This window comes from Sphaerulina musiva, assembly GCF_000320565.1.
Source record: "Sphaerulina musiva SO2202 unplaced genomic scaffold SEPMUscaffold_6, whole genome shotgun sequence".
Taxonomy (NCBI): domain Eukaryota; kingdom Fungi; phylum Ascomycota; class Dothideomycetes; order Mycosphaerellales; family Mycosphaerellaceae; genus Sphaerulina; species Sphaerulina musiva.
The window spans coordinates 1,004,709-1,021,139 of NW_016017388.1; the positions used below are offsets into that span (position 1 = coordinate 1,004,709).

Here is a 16,431-nt window from a genome sequence, read left to right on the forward strand (position 1 = left end):
CCACCAGCGTATGGACTCGTATCGAGGGAGCGACTAGGTGCTGCGATGATACGGTCTCTATTTGAAGGCCGAGCTGTCTGCCCGGGCGGAGGTTCCCACCAAGAATGACTTGGAGTCCTACCGTTACACATCTCCGGGCGAGACATGTATGATAGGTATGAATATGATCCACAAACCCAGCGGGTCTGTGGTTGCACGACCACACACACGACCACACACACGACCACACACACGACCACACACACGACCACACACACACACGACCATACACACACACGACCACACACACACGCACGACCACACGCACGACCACACACGCCTACACATACATACATCTCTGAATGTATGTATCTATATGTAGATAAGCAACCAGGAAACCAGTCCACACTTAATTTGTCCATTTTATCCTTGCCTGAAGAAGACTAGGTGTCATTGAAGCAGAGGAGCCAATGAAATGATCAAAAGTACTTCTATTGACAAAAATAAAACAAAAAAAGAGCGACTTCACCTTCCTACTCAATCTTGCCATGAGTGAGCTAGGTCTCCATTTATCTATCTACCTTATCCATCTACCTCGTGGTTTGAACGCCGTCTACAAGTACTCTGTAAGTGGCGGTAGTAGTATAGGTACCTAGTTATCAGTTACCAGTTCACCGTCTCGCGAGAACTAACTTAAAAATCATAAGAGGTAGGTGGTCGATATGGAACCTCGGACTGACAGACAGACAGACTGACTGACTAACAGATCCAACTCCCTCAGACTTACCTCCCTTCCTCCCTTCCTCCCTCCCTTCCTCCCTCCCTTTCCTTCCTCCCTCCCTCCCTCCCTCCCTCCCTCCCTTTCCTTCCCCCCTCCCTTCCCTCCCGCCCTCTCTTTTCCGTAGTTTTCCCGAAAAAGAAAAAACAAAAAAAGAAAAACAAAAACAAAAACTAAAACTAAAACAAAAAGCAAACAAAAACAAAAGAAAAAAAAAACAAAAAGCAAAAGAAGAAGAATAAACAAGAACAAACAGAAAGAGAAGCAAAAAGGTACTGATCCATACCTGTATATACAGTAACCAGACCCTTTCTTACCTAGGTACCTTATCTGACTTTTCTAAAACTTCTATTCTTCCTTTTTCCTTTCTTCTTTTCCTCCATTTTTATCTTTTGAAATAGACTAGACTTGAGAAAAAAAAGACAGCATACGGTGTTAGGTAGGTAAGGCTAAGGCTACCTTAGCTACATTGCGTGCTACATTGCCTCAGATGGGTGGTGCCTGTCTGTCTTTCTGTCTTTCTGTCTGTAGGTTTGATTTGTCTATACCTTATGTTGGGTAAGGTAGCTTAGGTAGCCTACCTACCTGAAATAGAGGACCACAAAAAAAGAAAAAGAAAAAAGAAACAAAAGAAGAAAAATTGCGCACTGATTTACTTACTGTTAAGTACCTAAGGTAGTATACTGTACGATTGAAACGTCGCATATTTCTTTTCTCTTTTCTTCTTTTCCACTCGTACCTGCCAAAACTGCAAATGATACAAACGATTATTCATGCAGTGCGTACAACCGAGCGGGGCAGGAGCAAAAAAAGGGAATTCCATTAACGCCATGTTTATATAGGTAGCCACAATTCTGACGCAAATGCTGTTGGGTATATCGCTGAAGATCATCATCATCACACATGCCACCAGTTTCTCGTCATATTCATTCAAGTCGAAGCATTACGCCACCCTGATGTGTCAAGTACGCACCACCAATGAACGCCGTTGGGTGCTTCGCATGCAAAGGACCGTGTCACTGGGCCCGATCAATGGGGCAAACATCATGTAAAGAAACCATGCACAAAGCCGCACATCAACATCGGAACTACGGCGATGAACCAAAAGATCCAGACGATGCCGACGGCAAGATATACGCGACACGTCGCGGCCCACGTACCATAGTAGCCGTGCACTGGCGTAGATTCGCGGGAGCCGTGTGTCCTGCTGCAGCGTCAGTCGTCTGGTTCATGTGTCATCACGTGTGGACACTCACCGCACAGCATCTACTAATCGTCGAGCGACCTGATTGTTGATTTTGTCCCAGGTGGTGTTGAGGGCTTGTTCGCGGGCGTGGTCGATCATCTCCGCCCGAAGCGTGTGGTTCGTGCCCAGCTCCTCCGCATATCTCACAAACGTGTCGAGATCATGAGGGGGCACGAGGTAGCCGGATCGGCCATGTTTGACCGTCTCGCTCGGACCCCCTTCATCACGTGCGATGACAGGGACGCCGGAAGCCATGGACTCCAGCACCACCAAGCCAAAGGTCTCTGTGATGGAGCAATGCAGAAAGACGTCGGCGGCAGCATATGCTTTGGCGAGCTCCACGCCGCGCAGCATGCCGGTGAAGACGACGTGATCCTGAATGGTCTTGAAGTAGCTTTGTACTTCTTTCATCACGGCAGGATTCTTGTTGCCACCCACAATGAGCAGCTTGAATTGGAGCCCCGTCTCTCTCAGCTTTATAGCGGCTTGTGCCAAGAAGTCGAAGCCTTTTTCCGGCGCGATGCGAGAGATGCAGCAAAAGATGATCTCTCCGTCCGGTGCAATGGAACGTCGATAGGCATCATCGCGCCTCGCGGGGTTGAAGAGCTGCGTGTCGACGCCACGGCCGAGCTGTATCATCTTTTCGGAAGGCGCGCCTGTGCCTTCCATGTACTTGCGCACATAGGCGGAGGGGTAAAAGATGGTGTGCACCACGGCGGCGCGGAACAAAAAGCCCTGCGCAATGTGCAGCAGCCAGGCGCCATATCGATCGAGCGGCGATGGGAACAGAATGCCGGCGTATGCAGCCAGATCGGTTTGAAAATTGAGTAGGGTGGGAGGTGGGTTGTCGAGCTGGCGCAGCTGGAGTAAGAATTGGAAGCCTACAGAGGCAGGACTGGCCAAGTAGATGACATCCGGCTGGAAGGTGTGATCGTAGACTTTGCCCAAGCGGAATGGGTAGGCGACAGTCAGATCGGGATTGTAGGGTAGAGGGTAACCTTGCAGGCGGAACTCCGGATTCGTTCGTTGTCTGCGAGCACGTTCGATATGGCGTCGAGCATCTTCACTCCTCTGACGATTGAGCATGGGCGGTTTCCGCGACGTCTGAAGCAGTGGCTGTGATTCCTTTCGCGCCTCCTCGTCGCGATCAACGTGCCAAGACCAGGCGCCACCGATTGCTCTCGAAGCTAGCGAGGATGCTTTGGCTTCGATGGCTCGCGTCCAGTCCTTGTTGACGATGGGTTGCCTTTGGGGCTTCGAGTCGGCGGTGATGGGCTGGCCTTTATAGTAGGGGGCGCAGGTGGCAACATGCACGCCATTGCTGCGCAGGTAATCGACCAGACTCTGCGTCGTTCGTGACACGCCATTGACGGGGCCGAGTGATTCGGTGGCGAGCAGGACTCGTTTACCGATCAGCTCGGTAGGAAAGGGCGATGAGGGCTCTGATTCTACAGACAACAGACTGTCGTGGCGCGAGAGCGGTTGGATGTCGACGTCGGCCATGATGTCGTTGTTGTTGCTCTCTGCCGCTGGCTTGGCGTCGTTCTCGTTGGTCTCACTGTTAATGAATGGGATGAAGTGGATGAGGGAAGAATCTTTACAGCATCGTGCCTGCTGAGAAGATTGGTGAGAGAGTTTTGTGATTGCTGGGCGAGAGTGTGGCGTCAGTAAATGCTGAAGGGGCAGGTGGCAAGCGCGTGACTAGCCCTTACAGCGGAAATGTGGTGAAGGAGAAGAAGAGAGAGAGAAAGGGACGGAATGTAGCGTAAATGAGGTTGAAGGAGGAGATGGAGATGGAGGAGGATGGAGGATAGTAGAAGTAGATGGAGAGAAGAAGAAGAAGTCGGCTCTTCCTCTTTCTCATCCTCTTCCGCTACTTCTGCTTCTTCTTTTGCCTCTTCTTCTGCTTCTTCGCCGCCCTTCATGGCGATGTACAGGCATAGTCGGTACAGAAGAGTCGGGCAGTCTGCGGGATGACTGAGTGCAGAGAACGGGCGCACGAGGTCGTCTGTGATGTTCCGATTAGTGCCAAGCCGTCCATCGCTCCTACCAACTCACCATCGCACGCTCGTCGATCCTTTGTTGTGATTGGCTGCTTTCTCGTTGGCGACGCTGACATCCTGGCCACCACTCATCCCGACACGCTTTCTTCTTCTTCTTCTTCTTCTTCTTCTTCCATCCCCATACACCCACACTGTCCTTTTATTTCATCGCTGTACAACTAGAACAAGCTACCTCTTCTACGTCAGACACGTCCCTCATAGAACTACTACTACCCACGCGAGCTGACAATAGACGTCTCGGACCAAAATTCCTATTGACACCCATTTCCAGTCCTGCTCGCCAAGACATGTGCGCCTCAAAGACTGCTTCATGCTCGACTACGCCTACTGCGGCTGCTATTATGCTGCCATTATGCTGCCCACCCAAGTCTGACCTGACCTGACCTAATCAAACCAAACCAGACCAGACCAGACTACATCCAAGTGGCGAGTCGGAATCTCACCTCTGTCCATTGCCTGCCAGCCATGTTCACCGACAGCCCATCTCCATCGATATGCTGCTACCTGTCCGCCTCGCCTCGACAATAGCCCACGCCGCCATTGAAGACATCGTCTCATTGCTATTCATCCTTATAGAAGCCCTCCTATTCCTATTCATTCTATTCACCCTTGAGCCTCCTATTCGTGCTGCCCGGAGACGACCTCGTCTACATTCGTTGTTCCTCATCTGTCTTCTTGCTCTGTCCATCATTGCACTACTTTCGTACCCACCACATCGAGTGCAGGCATTGCTGGACTCTTTCCATCACGAAACAACACCACCACAAGGCATCCCCACTGCAGTACCACTCACAACATGAGCGCCATGGCCCCACCGCCTCCCACACCCGAGCAGGCCCAATACACCTACTCCCGCGCCATGCTCTTTGGCACCTTTTCCCTCTTAGTCGCCGCACTCATCTTTCCCCCATTGACCTGGCACTTCCGGAATCGCAACGTCGGTGCCACCGTCCTCGTCGCCTGTGCATTCTATGCCAATCTCATCTCCTTTGTCAATGCTATGATCTGGCACAATGACGATCCCACCACCTGGTTCTCCGGCACCGGCTTGTGCGATGTTGAGGTCAAGCTGCAATCCTACACCATGGCCGCCCTCCCCGCCGCCATTAGCTGCATCTTGCGAGCTCTGGCCCGAGTCATGGATACCGAACGATCGACCTGGGGCATGACCAAGACGCAGAAACGAAGAGGATATGCCATCGATCTCATCTGCTGCGTCGCCCTTCCACTGCTCCAGATGCCCGGCAGCTGGATCGTACAGCCCTTTCGCTACTACGTCTTTGGCATCACTGGCTGTCATCCGGCCTTGTCCATTAGCTGGCCCATGCTCCTGCTCGTCATGCTCCAACCACTTCTCTGGACCCTTTTGGCCGTCTACTACAGTGGTCAGTTGCTAAACTCCCTCGCACTTCATCTGACAGTCCATCCACTGCATTCATTATATGTACAGTGCTCTCGCTGACTTTGACATAGTACTGGTCGTGACCCGCCTGATCAGATACCGTCTGCAGTTTCACTCCATCCTGGCCAATAATCAGACCACCAAATCCCGCTTCCTTCGCCTCTACATTCTGTGCGCCATCTGTGCATTCGGCTACCTGCCATTACACATTTACCTCATCTACACCACCATTGCCCAAGGATTCGGCCCATTCAGCTGGAAGGAGGTCCACCATCCAACCGCATACGACTGGAGTGCCATGGTCGCTGCACCGACGCACGGTCAGATCACCTATGACGGCTTCGTGTGGCTGGCGGGAGGCGTCGTCATCTTCCTGATCTTTGGACTCGGCAAAGATGCAGTGCGCATGTACCGGGATGGGCTCCTGGCATGTGGCGCAGGAAGGATATGGCCCGGGCTGAGGCACGGCAGTCCACGAACAAGTGCCGCCGCCTCGACCATGACTTCGATGAGCAGTCGAGCTCGCATGCTCTTCAGCAAGCGCAAAAACAGCGTAGCCACTACATCCTCGGGCACGATGGACAGCTTTGACAGCACCACATCCATGACGGACAGTGAGAGCAGCCCCAGGAAGCTGTCGTTTCTCGACACGATTCCAGAAGGTCGGAGACATGAGCAGCGAATCCACAGCATGGCGAAGAAGACCACGCCACCTTCTTCTCCGACGACTCACGACAAGCTTCCGTGGAACAGACTGACGTCGTACTTTAAGAAAGATCAAGTAGCTCCTCCACGCAGAGCGGACAGCCGAGATCACTTTACTCTCTCACAGCTGTCCACTTCGAAGCGGGTAGAGGCCAGTGTCACCTCCGCGCCCATATCACCGACCATGGAGTCACACATTCGAAGTCACAGTCGAGGGGACGCTGATGTCTTGATAAGGAAGGAAGTCCGACAGAATAGTGAAACCGCTCCTCCAGTACAGGTCAAGGACTTTTATCTTGTTTGAGGGTGATTTCTCCTCGCCAGAATGCCAGTGGGTGTGTTGTGGTTGTAATATTATAATACCACTTTGAGTGAGCGAGCTGCTGCGAAGATTCGGATACGAGTGAGTAATAGGCAAAGGTATCGCAGGCAGGCAGGCATACATATAGCACAACCTCTGCAAACGAATCGATTCACAGCGTCTTCTTTCCTGACCTTTACATTATAACTGTATACTGTACACGTCACCCCATCAAATCCAATCAAATCCAATCAAAGCTCCGAGAAACAACCACCCCGCTTCAACCTCACCCGCTAATGCGGGGACATCTATTACCGACGACGACAACAACAACAACAACACTCCCATAATCCCCATTCTCATCCATACAAATACAAATACACATCCCCATCCCCATCCCCATCAACACAAGAAAACAAAAAGATCACAACTCCCCAAAAATCAAGTTAAAAAATAAAATAAAGATAAAAAAAAAAAAAAACAAATGCCCCTCCAATCCGACCTCTCCCTCCCCCCCTCCACCCTCCACCTCAAACTCCACCCAACCTCCATCTCCCCTCAAACCCACACCTTCAACACGCATCTCATCGCGCAAACCACTTCCGGCCCGAAATGGTACGAAATCGGAGCAGAACAGTATCGTCGAATGCGATGGGAGGGAAAAACTGCCATGCCGAGGCCCGTTGTGTTGGATGGTGATGATGGGGAGTTGATTTTGAAAGAGGATGAGGGTGAGGGGAGGAGGGTGCCGGTGAGGATTTTTAGACCATCAAAGGATGATGATGGAAAGGGGGAGGTGAAGGGGGTTTTTTGTCATATTCATGGTGGGGGGTGGGTTTTGCAGAGTGAGAAGTATCAGGTAGGTTGAGATTTTCTCTTTTATGTATATTTTGGAGAGGTTTGGTGTTGTGGAAAGGAGAGGAGAGGAGAGGAGAGGGGATTGGTTTTTCTGTTGATTATTCTTTCTATTTTTTGTTTTTATTTTTTTTTTATTCAATTCTGATTTTATTTCTGATCATTGATATGTTCTGAATACTGTCGTTTTTGTTTTCCTCTATTCTTGTCCTGTTACTTTTTTTTCTCTTTTTCTCTTTTTCCCTTTCCTTCTCTTTTCCGTTTTCTTCTCAATTTTTTCGTCGATCGATCGAGAGTGAACAAAAATAGTGATAAGGGGATCAATTGGTCACTCTCCCTCTCGAAAGAAAAGAAAGAAAGAGAAAGAAACCTCTCAACCAAACACATTTACATATACAACCCTCTCTCCCAACCCTCAATCTAACCCCCTCCCAGGACTCCCTCCTCAAATCCTACTCCACCTCATCCTCCCTCATCGTCATCTCCATCGGCTACCGCCTCGCCCCCGAACACCCCTACCCCGCCGCCAACGAAGACTGTCTCTCCATCGGCGAATACCTGATCGACCACGCCGTCTCCCACTTTGGCGCCCCCCTCACATTCATCGGAGGAGATTCTGCAGGAGCGCATTTGGCAGTATTGACGACGATGAAATTGTTGGAGACGCGGCCGGATTTTCGATTCAAGGGTTTGGTGTTGAATTTTGGATGTTATGATCTTTCCGGGGGGATGCCGCAGGTGCAGCATTTTGATTTACCATTGGTTTTGGATCGGGATATTTTGGAGAAGTGAGTTTTTTCTTTTCTTTTTTTCTTTTTTGTTTGTTTTTCCTTTTTGGAGAGTTGTGGCTAGTGGCTAACCCTATGATATTCTCTTTCATGTCCATTTCCCAAGATATATAGCAGCATATCTCCCCGGAAAATCCATCCAAGAGCGTCGAGATCCATCGATCAGTCCCTTTTACGCAAACCTCAACAAAATGAAAGTAAGTCATACCCACCCACCCACCTACCTACTTTAACTTGAGAAAAAAGAAAAAAAAAATCTTTCCATCAATCCTCACTACCACCACTAACCCTCCCCCTTTTTCTTTCTCCAACAAAACAGCTCCCACCCGCCCTCTTCACCTGCGGCACTCTCGACGTACTCCTCGACGACAGCGTCCTAATGGCAACCAAATGGGCCATGTCAGGAGCCGCATCCATTCTAAAACTCTATCCTGGCGCTCCACACGGTTTTACCTTTTTCCCCGTCGGAGGCACAGAACAGACGGAAATTGCTTTGAGAGATATTGGAGAGTTTATGAATGATCGATTGGCGGATTGATGATGATGTTTTGTGGGATGTATTGATTCATATTGGTTACACGAGTAGATGAGGTGGGAAGAGGATGGATGGATATCGTACGTTTTGCGGTGATCAATTTGTTTGATTTTATCCAAAAGGCCCCCAAAAAGAATGATGATATTCGCCAATTCCCACTCTTTTTTCCCCAAATATAATTCAATGGATTGCCGAAATTGAAATGAAGCAATCGACCGCTTGTGAGCATATCTGAAGGAGAAGTTGACCTGTTTTTTGCTCACTGAGATGATTCTTCAGAAGGAGGGCTTCTTTTTCCTTTATGTTTACTTTTTTTTCTTAGACTGACAATGGCCATCAATAGGTCTGGTTGGATGGGCAATCACAGTAATGGTGATGACGGTAGTGGTGGTATGCTTGTCCGTTATGTAGTATTTCTGGTAGGAGTGACTCGACTTGGATCGAAATGGGAGACGGGCTTCCTGCCAATTGTCGAGATCGCTGTTGGAATTCTCAGAAACGTAATGTGGGGGGTCTCTTCTTTGTACTACTTCCTTCCTACCACTACTATTATCAATCATGGGTGCTGAGTTCAGGTGCAAATACCAAAGCCTTTGACTTCACGAGATAGCGAGGGTGAGTGTGGCTGAAAATGAAGCATCACGTTTTTAATGCTATACACTAGTAACACAATGATACGCAAGTGTCTCCCCCACCAACGCCGCGCTAAACGGTTGGGTATCCTGCCCATCTCTCGTGACCAGATATTGCTCTGCCCTGGTACCACTTCACTCCAAGACGCCTTCGCTAAAACCTTGGACTCCTTGACTTGCCCTCTCACAACCACGGCATCCACAAAAGATCCGTCTGCGCCAATTTCTCCGGATTGGTAGCCCGTGCCACCAGATCCAACACGCTCTGGCTGGCGGGAAGATTGTTGCCCGTGGGCTCTTTCGCAATAGCCACCGCTTTGTTCACAATCTGCTCCGCATTCCTTTGCACGTGCTCTCGCATTTCGTTCTCCTTGGCCGTGTGTCGATTGCTCATATACCAGAAAGAGATTTCATCTCGGATGAAAATGCTCAAGTGATGTTCAAGTTCGCTGCTCGAAACCCCAATCCCATTAGCGGCAGCCTCGTTGGCACCATTGGCGGCACCATTGGCACCATTGGTAGCAGGAACGCTACCTGCCGTGACGTCGGACGTCAGGCATCTCGCAATGGCCATCAGCGCGCACGTGAAGATACCCTCGGTATGAATGGGTCCCATCAGAATTTGCAGATTTGGTGTCAAACGGAATGGCACCGGCTCCGGTTGATGCAATGCAGGTCTCTGGCTGAGCATGAAAGGTAGCAGCTCAGATCCCCAAATGTTCCCGCTACTTCTGGAAATGTGTAATTTGGTCGGATACCGAATCGTCATGAACATGGTGAAGGTAATATAGGTCAATGCTGCCAGCTGATACGAGAACTGTCGGCGGAAGAGCCAGAAAGAATCGTACGAAGGATATGTTTGAGCGAAGAAGTCCCTGACGAGTTCTTTGGGCGCGTAGCGTTCTTGGACGTGGTTGAGTGCTTCGATGCGCATGTTAAGCCACTGCTCGTGCTTGGCTTGGGAAAGAGATCGCATCTTCTCCATGGTGAACATGATGGGCTCGTCCTTCTCTACTTCGTTCCGGCGGCAATAGTCTTCCCAGATGCCTTGCAACGCAATATACGACACGTCGTCCTGGATCATACGAATTTGCGGACTCAAGGGTACCATGAGCGGGAGGTGAAATTGTAAGTTCCTCCGCCTGCTCTCCTTTTTCTTCGACAAGGTGCTGTTGAAGATTCGGAAGAGTTGCAGAATGCGCTCTTCCCGCCTGCTGTGTCGAGGTGCCGGATGTTGAATGCAGAATGGGTGTACACTGCCATCGTGTCCACGAATGGTCAGTCGCCGGTGACACGCCAGAACACCTCGTACTAAATTGACCACGGGCAAGAAGCGTTCGATTCTCACAAAATCCTGGTTCTTGTCCTTGTGCTGCAGGTACTGTCCCGGAATCTCCACTTCGTCGAACCACACGAACCTAAACCCACTAAGAAGTGTGTTTTGAGCAAGATGGAATGTCGAAGCCTTGCGATCGTGCGTTTCCGCAAGCTTATCTCTCCACCGACGTAGCTTGTGCACGTACTCGTACATCGTGGGCTTCTTCGCGACGAAGTCTACCTCGAATGACTTCCGAATATGCGATGGCAAAACGCTCTCAGCGAACCGAGTGATATTAGCTTCGGTCTGCGGTGGCAATCTCTGCTCTTGCGTGAAGGACTGAGGTGAACGTCCCACATAACTGAGCGCATCGTTGAGCAATGCAACGATGAGTCTGTACGCGTCCTCGTCTGGCGGGCACTTGAAATGCCGCTGCATCTGCTCGACCATGGCCTCCATGGACGCGTATAGCAGAGGGAAAGCAGTTCTCAGTGTGATGACGAGCGCCTCCGTATGTTCCCAAGGCTTCTTGGGTTTCTTCTCTTCCTCTTTCTTCTCTTCGCTCTCCTTCTTCGCCTCTTCATCCTTTTTATCGGCATCTGGCATGGCAGTATCGCCTGCGCTCGTAGTCGGTCGACTCGCACCAGCAGCAGGCGTACCAGAACTCCCCGGTCTAGCTGGGCTCTCCGTCTTGACGGGGTCGGAAGAGAGGCCACCAGCAGCTTCTCTCCTCGCTTTGGCAGCCTTTTCCTTCTGCTCGCGCAGCAATTGGCTCTTTCGGATCACTTGCATGTCCTCGTGGCTCGTCCGAAGATGGAAGTGCAAGGCTTGCGGGTACGTCTTGGCGAGATTCGTCAAGATCTGATGTGCGATGAGTGCTTCACTCTCGGTCCTTGATAGGTTGTTCAGCAATTGCGGAATGAAAGTGACCCAGTACCACCAAGGGTGATCGCCATGGTAGTCGTGGAATTTGCTGCTCAATTGTCCCGTGGCGTCATCGAGACTCAGCAGCCACAAGATTCTGGAAAGCAACTTTCTCGACTTGGCGCTCTTGTATTGTCCAGCAGCCTCGAGGTAGCAACTCAGCGCATTCGACCCAGCCTCCAGATTCGTGGGATCTTCCTTGAACAATTTGTCCGAATAACGTCCCCACTCTGCCCACGCCTTTGGCAGCTTGATGTCGAAGAACAACGCAGTGCCGAATGCATCACTCGCCTCGTCCTTCTGATTGAGCCGACTCAAAAACATCCCCTTGAGCGTGTAGAACTCCGCTTTCTGAACCTGACCAAAATAATTAAGATTAGTGTTGTTGATTACGTCCAGACCACTGCCCAGCTCAGCTCGGTTCTGATAGTGACACTTCGCTTGCTCCCGCAGCTTCAGGAAGGCTTCTTGAATTTCAATATTGGGCAATGTGTAGATTTTGCCAAGTTGCGCGATGCAGACTTCAGGCATCTGGTGCTTGCGAGCCACGTGTGCGAAGCGATTGATGATCCATGCCGTCTCGTGGTAACCTCGATAGGCATAGCTGTTACCAGTCGCATTTCCGCCGTTGGAAGGTGGCAACAGACTCAAGTACGTCCCATTGATGAGGTTGAATATGTGTTGACGCCAGGTAACGAGATCCTGCCATGCATTGACGTCGTCCCACAGATTGGGCAAACGGTCGCGCCATGTACTAAGCAGGACCTTTAGCTCCTGACTCTTGACGTCCAGATTTGTAGCGTTGGTCTGCGCCAAACTTTGACAGATCACACTTGCATCGTGCAGCTCTACGAGCTGCTGGAAGTTCTGCAACAAACCAATGTGCGCATTCGTGATGCGTCGGGGAAGTTTGTGCCAATTCTTGATACTGAGCTGAATATTCTCATCGCATATTCGGGCAAATTCCTGCGGCGTCTCCGTTTTGTTGTGCATCTTGAGCAGAGAGATGAAGGCCTGGAAGAACATCCGCCTCGGGGTGGGTGCGTCACTGACTGCCTTGATATAGGTCTCCAGCTGGTCTCGCTGATCCGCACTGTTCCAATATTCGTAGTTGCGCCACATAGCCTCGAGATAGAGATCATTAATGTTCTCGTGCTTAGCGAACTCGCCCAATATGTCCCACTGCTGAAGTTTCTGAGCACACAACACCCACTGATCTTCCCAAAGCATGTATTCGCCCTGCGAGTAAGGCAGAGAGCCGGTTCGCGCCTTGATCTGTGCCTGCTCGTACATGGCCTGGGCCTTGTCCCATATGCCATTCTGCTCATACGACAAGGCAGCGTTGGTCTCGACATATGATGCACGTCGCCTCCATGTGCCGTAGAAGAGGTCGCCCTCTTCGAGGCCAGCATACGTCTCAACGAGTGCATCAAGGTTGCTTTCTCGAACATTGGATGTGTCGACAATGGGCTTCATGGCAAGGTCTTCCATATATGTGGCAGCAACGTACCACGCATCATAACTCTTAGCCAAGTACTTCATGGCGTGTGGCGGGAACTTGACATGCGGTCTCGCCAGGGCGATTCCCTCCAGTAAAGTCGCAACGCAGTTCGGACGGCGATCAATTTGTCGTTGGTGGAAATCCTTGGTCAGCAGGGCGACCAACCCTGCTTCGATGTCCTCGCGATCATCCTTTGACAGCGTTGACCAGCACATCCGAAAGTAGGCAACCCAAATGTCGTGTGCGAGACTCCAGTCAGTGTGCTGGATTTCAGCAAGTGGGCCCAAGATGTCTCGTGCTCGCACCACGCTGATCTCATTCATGAATCGCTTTTCATCAGCAAGTATACCGTCGAGACCGTCGTCAACCATAACATCTGCCAGTCTTGCATCGCTGGTATATGTGCTGAAGGCCTTGCTGGCCGACAAGCACGTGAAGTCCTCGACATGTAAATGCAGTATCGCATTCTGGTCAAGGGCTCCGAACATGAGCTGAATAACTTGACTCAACCAGAAACTTTCGCCTAGGACATCCCACTGCTGTTCGCTGATGAGCTTGAAGAAGCGATTGTTTGTAGCCCGCGACAAAGCTCTATCGTAGATCGAGACGAATCGAGTTCGCATGTCAACATCGCTGCTCCGGAGTCCGATGAGAAAGGCATGTTCCATTCTGACTGCAAGTTCTGATCTGGTGATCTTTGGATCTTCGTATATCCTGATCACGAGGTTCATGAATTTGGCATATAGCGTCTGATCTTGTCGTGTTTCGAACAAAAGCATCTTCTGCAGGACCGCAGTCTTTTCCTTGAGGGTCGGCACTGGCTCAGTCGGGTTGAAAACCCAGTTTTCTACCTGCTCCAAGATCTTCTCGCAAAGAGCATTATTCGTACTGCGCTCGACCAGAGAGGCCAGTACACTAAGGTAAGGTCTTCTGCTTTCGCCAAGCGTGCTAATGCGTGCAGAGAGCATCTCCATCACCTTGATGATCATGTTCACGATAATCTCACCTTCCTGCGGCGTCGGAATCGGAGGCGCGCCTTGCTGCATTGCTTGCTGAGGTGAGTATAGTGTGGCCAGATGGTCCTTGGCCAGCTTGCTCTGCAGGTTCTTGAGGAGTGCTGCGCTATGCGCGTCCACATCTTCTGGCCTCCGTTGGGCCATAAGCCACAGCACGTTAATGCCAGCCACGTGGCTGCCATTGCCCAGAACGTCACTGACCAGAGATGTCAGGAAGCCCAGAAACTCCTCCGTTGGACTATCAGCATCAGGCAGGTCTTCGTCTGGCTGCTGAACTGGAATAGTCGCCAGTGCGCGGCTCAGGATTGGAGGGAGAATCGGCGTCACAGTCTCGGGCAAATGTGCGTTGTGGAGCGCGTCTTGTATGTCTGGCAGTTCGCAGCGCAATGGCTTTGCGAGCAGTTTCTGTAGCTGTGGCAGTCGTGCGACCACCCACTCATCAGACCGTGAGTTCAGAAGGACCTTGACAATCTGGATAGTGTTCACTACACGCGTAGTCCACGTCTCTATCTTCTCTTCTGGCTTGTGATCTGTGCACAAAATCTGCTCCGTCACCTTCGGGAACATCGTGTCTATATCTAGGTCGTCCCAGTAAGGCGCGGACAATAACCTGCTGAGTAGATCAAGTGATTTCATCACTATTTCGTGTGAACTTGAGTGCTGTGGAGGGAGCGCGCTGTCCTTGCTCCTGGGCGCATTGACGGGGAAACGTTCTGGTAATGTTGCGATGAACTGCACCATGTACTTTATCAAAGCCAGGCGAAGCACTGAGTTTGCGACGGCAGCCTTCTTCGGCCCATCACCGTCTGCAAGGCTGCCATGCTCCTTCACCGTGCGCTCTTCCCATTGCCAGATGAGTGTGAACAGGTTGAGCGCGAGCTTTCTACTCTCTGCGCTAGGGCTAGGTAATTGCGCCACTTTACTGATTGATGGGATGATCATCTGTGCGAATTGTTCTCTTGCGTCGTAGAAGAGGTCGGGGTGCCGCACGATGAAGTGATAGATGCTTGTCAGCTGCTGGACATTGCCAATTTCCTCGCTCAGAATCTTGCGCGGGAGACGAGCCCAGATACTTGTTCGTCCTTCAGTGCCACCAAGGCGCTTCTTCAGCACTGGCTCCAGAATCTCGAGTGACTGCATCACCAAATTTCTGCCCTCGGCCTGGTGTGCCCGCAACAGTGAGTTATAAACCTGCATCGCGATCTTTGGCGGAGTATCGTAGTGATGAATGAAGTATGTGATCAGGCAGTATGCCGCGTACTTGTTGATGTGGTCTTCGAGGCGGATGTAGTTCCATCCAAACTTGATCAAATCTTTCCTGGCGTCTTGAAGCATATTGTGATGGTACTTGATCAGGAATGCGGACGTCTGCAGTAGTTCCATACGGCTGTGATCAACTCCCGGTGTGTTGTCGTCAGAGATATCGCTAACAGACTGCGGCTTCCACAGCTTGTTGTGTATGTCATCAGCCATTGCCTTGTTCAGGAGTAGGGTGCCCTTTTGCTCTTCTCGGAAGAGGCTTTCCCAATTCCGCATCACATCGTTGGCAAAAATCGGATTTGCGACGTTGTGAAAGACAAACCACTTCAGCTTCTGAGTTGTTTCCTTTGATGTGTATATTTCGATGCACCGCTGTACGATGTTCCTCTGGAACTCGACAGAGTCATTGGTGATGACATGCTTGTAGAGGTATGTGACGAGCAGAGGCGTTGCCTGTAGCTCGCCCTTGACGCATGAGTCGAATATGTCAAACAAGAAAGTCATGTCACTGGTTTCTTGCTCCAGATAGACTGTCAAGATGTGCATAGTTCGCTCTGCACTTTGCATCACGGCCAGACGCAGATTGTTGAACATGTTGCCTTGCTGGGCGCATGTCTGCAGCGCCTTGGCTGCGTTCAGGAGGGCTTTACGGGCGTCCGCATTCTCCATCAGCTGCTTGCCATGAGCAGGGAAGTGGCAGATAGAATCTGCAATATGGATTGCGTTGACTGCAGCTTGAGCCTTCTCGGCATCCATGTTATTCGCAGTAATGCCATCAAATGTGGTGATAAGCCCAGCTATCTCCTTGATCACTTTCTCGCGCAATGGGCCACTCTCGGGATTGGCCAGGATCTGCGCAAAGAAGCGCCCACGCCTCTCATCTTTCATGAGGGCCTTGAAGTACGTCCATGCCTCCTCGGGATAGTGGTTCAGGTACCTGATGAGTGGCTCTCGAAATGGGCTACTTCTAGTTCGTCGTAATGAGGTCTCCAGATCAAGCACCCGCTGTACCAGGTTTTGGAGGAACATGGCCGCCTGGCTGGGCAGCAAATGGAACACACTGAAGATCGCAGTGACCACCTTCATCTTGGGTTGAGCCTCGATGAGCTGAAACGACACCTTTTGCAG

General features: G+C 50.9%; 4 protein-coding genes across 4 annotated transcripts; 2 read left to right on the forward strand and 2 right to left on the reverse strand.

Annotated features, from left to right (window-relative positions):
• Positions 1-1,569: 1,569 nt before the first annotated feature.
• SEPMUDRAFT_133926 (glycosyltransferase family 4 protein) lies at positions 1,570-3,787 on the reverse strand. The gene is made up of 3 exons (XM_016902598.1): positions 3,716-3,787; positions 2,014-3,649; positions 1,570-1,961 (listed from the first exon to the last, which is right to left on the reverse strand). The coding sequence occupies exons 2-3, from the start codon at positions 3,504-3,506 to the stop codon at positions 1,802-1,804; spliced, it is 1,653 nt and encodes a 550-aa protein (XP_016760105.1). The 5' UTR covers positions 3,507-3,649; positions 3,716-3,787; the 3' UTR covers positions 1,570-1,801.
• Positions 3,788-4,913: 1,126 nt separating this feature from the next.
• On the forward strand, positions 4,914-6,069 carry SEPMUDRAFT_8462 (fungal pheromone STE3G-protein-coupled receptor; the record flags this gene model as incomplete). Its single annotated transcript, XM_016910361.1, has 2 exons — positions 4,914-5,451; positions 5,540-6,069. Coding segments are annotated over 2 exons (1,068 nt in total), but the record flags the coding sequence as incomplete, so codon positions are not given.
• An 889-nt stretch (positions 6,070-6,958) lies between these two features.
• SEPMUDRAFT_67447 (esterase/lipase/thioesterase) lies at positions 6,959-8,820 on the forward strand (the record flags this gene model as incomplete). Its single annotated transcript, XM_016909788.1, has 4 exons — positions 6,959-7,333; positions 7,765-8,117; positions 8,224-8,314; positions 8,437-8,820. The coding sequence occupies 4 exons, from the start codon at positions 6,959-6,961 to the stop codon at positions 8,653-8,655; spliced, it is 1,038 nt and encodes a 345-aa protein (XP_016760107.1). The 3' UTR covers positions 8,656-8,820.
• Positions 8,821-9,307: 487 nt separating this feature from the next.
• Positions 9,308-16,121, reverse strand: SEPMUDRAFT_149797 (FAT-domain-containing protein). Its single transcript, XM_016905773.1, has one exon. It carries the CDS (start codon positions 16,057-16,059, stop codon positions 9,469-9,471), a length of 6,591 nt encoding a protein of 2,196 aa, XP_016760108.1. The 5' UTR covers positions 16,060-16,121; the 3' UTR covers positions 9,308-9,468.
• Between the last annotated feature and the right edge of the window lie 310 nt (positions 16,122-16,431).

Excerpts from the sequence above, each read along its gene's own strand:
- SEPMUDRAFT_149797 (XM_016905773.1), bottom strand. The coding sequence starts at position 16,059 with ATGGATGCCGAGAAGGCTCAAGCTGCAGTCAACGCAATCCATATTGCA.
- SEPMUDRAFT_133926 (XM_016902598.1), bottom strand. The coding sequence starts at position 3,506 with ATGGCCGACGTCGACATCCAACCGCTCTCGCGCCACGACAGTCTGTTG. Across the intron at positions 1,962-2,013 it reads CGATTAGTAGATGCTGTGCG|GACACACGGCTCCCGCGAAT; the intron begins GTGAGTGTCCAC and ends ACGCTGCAGCAG.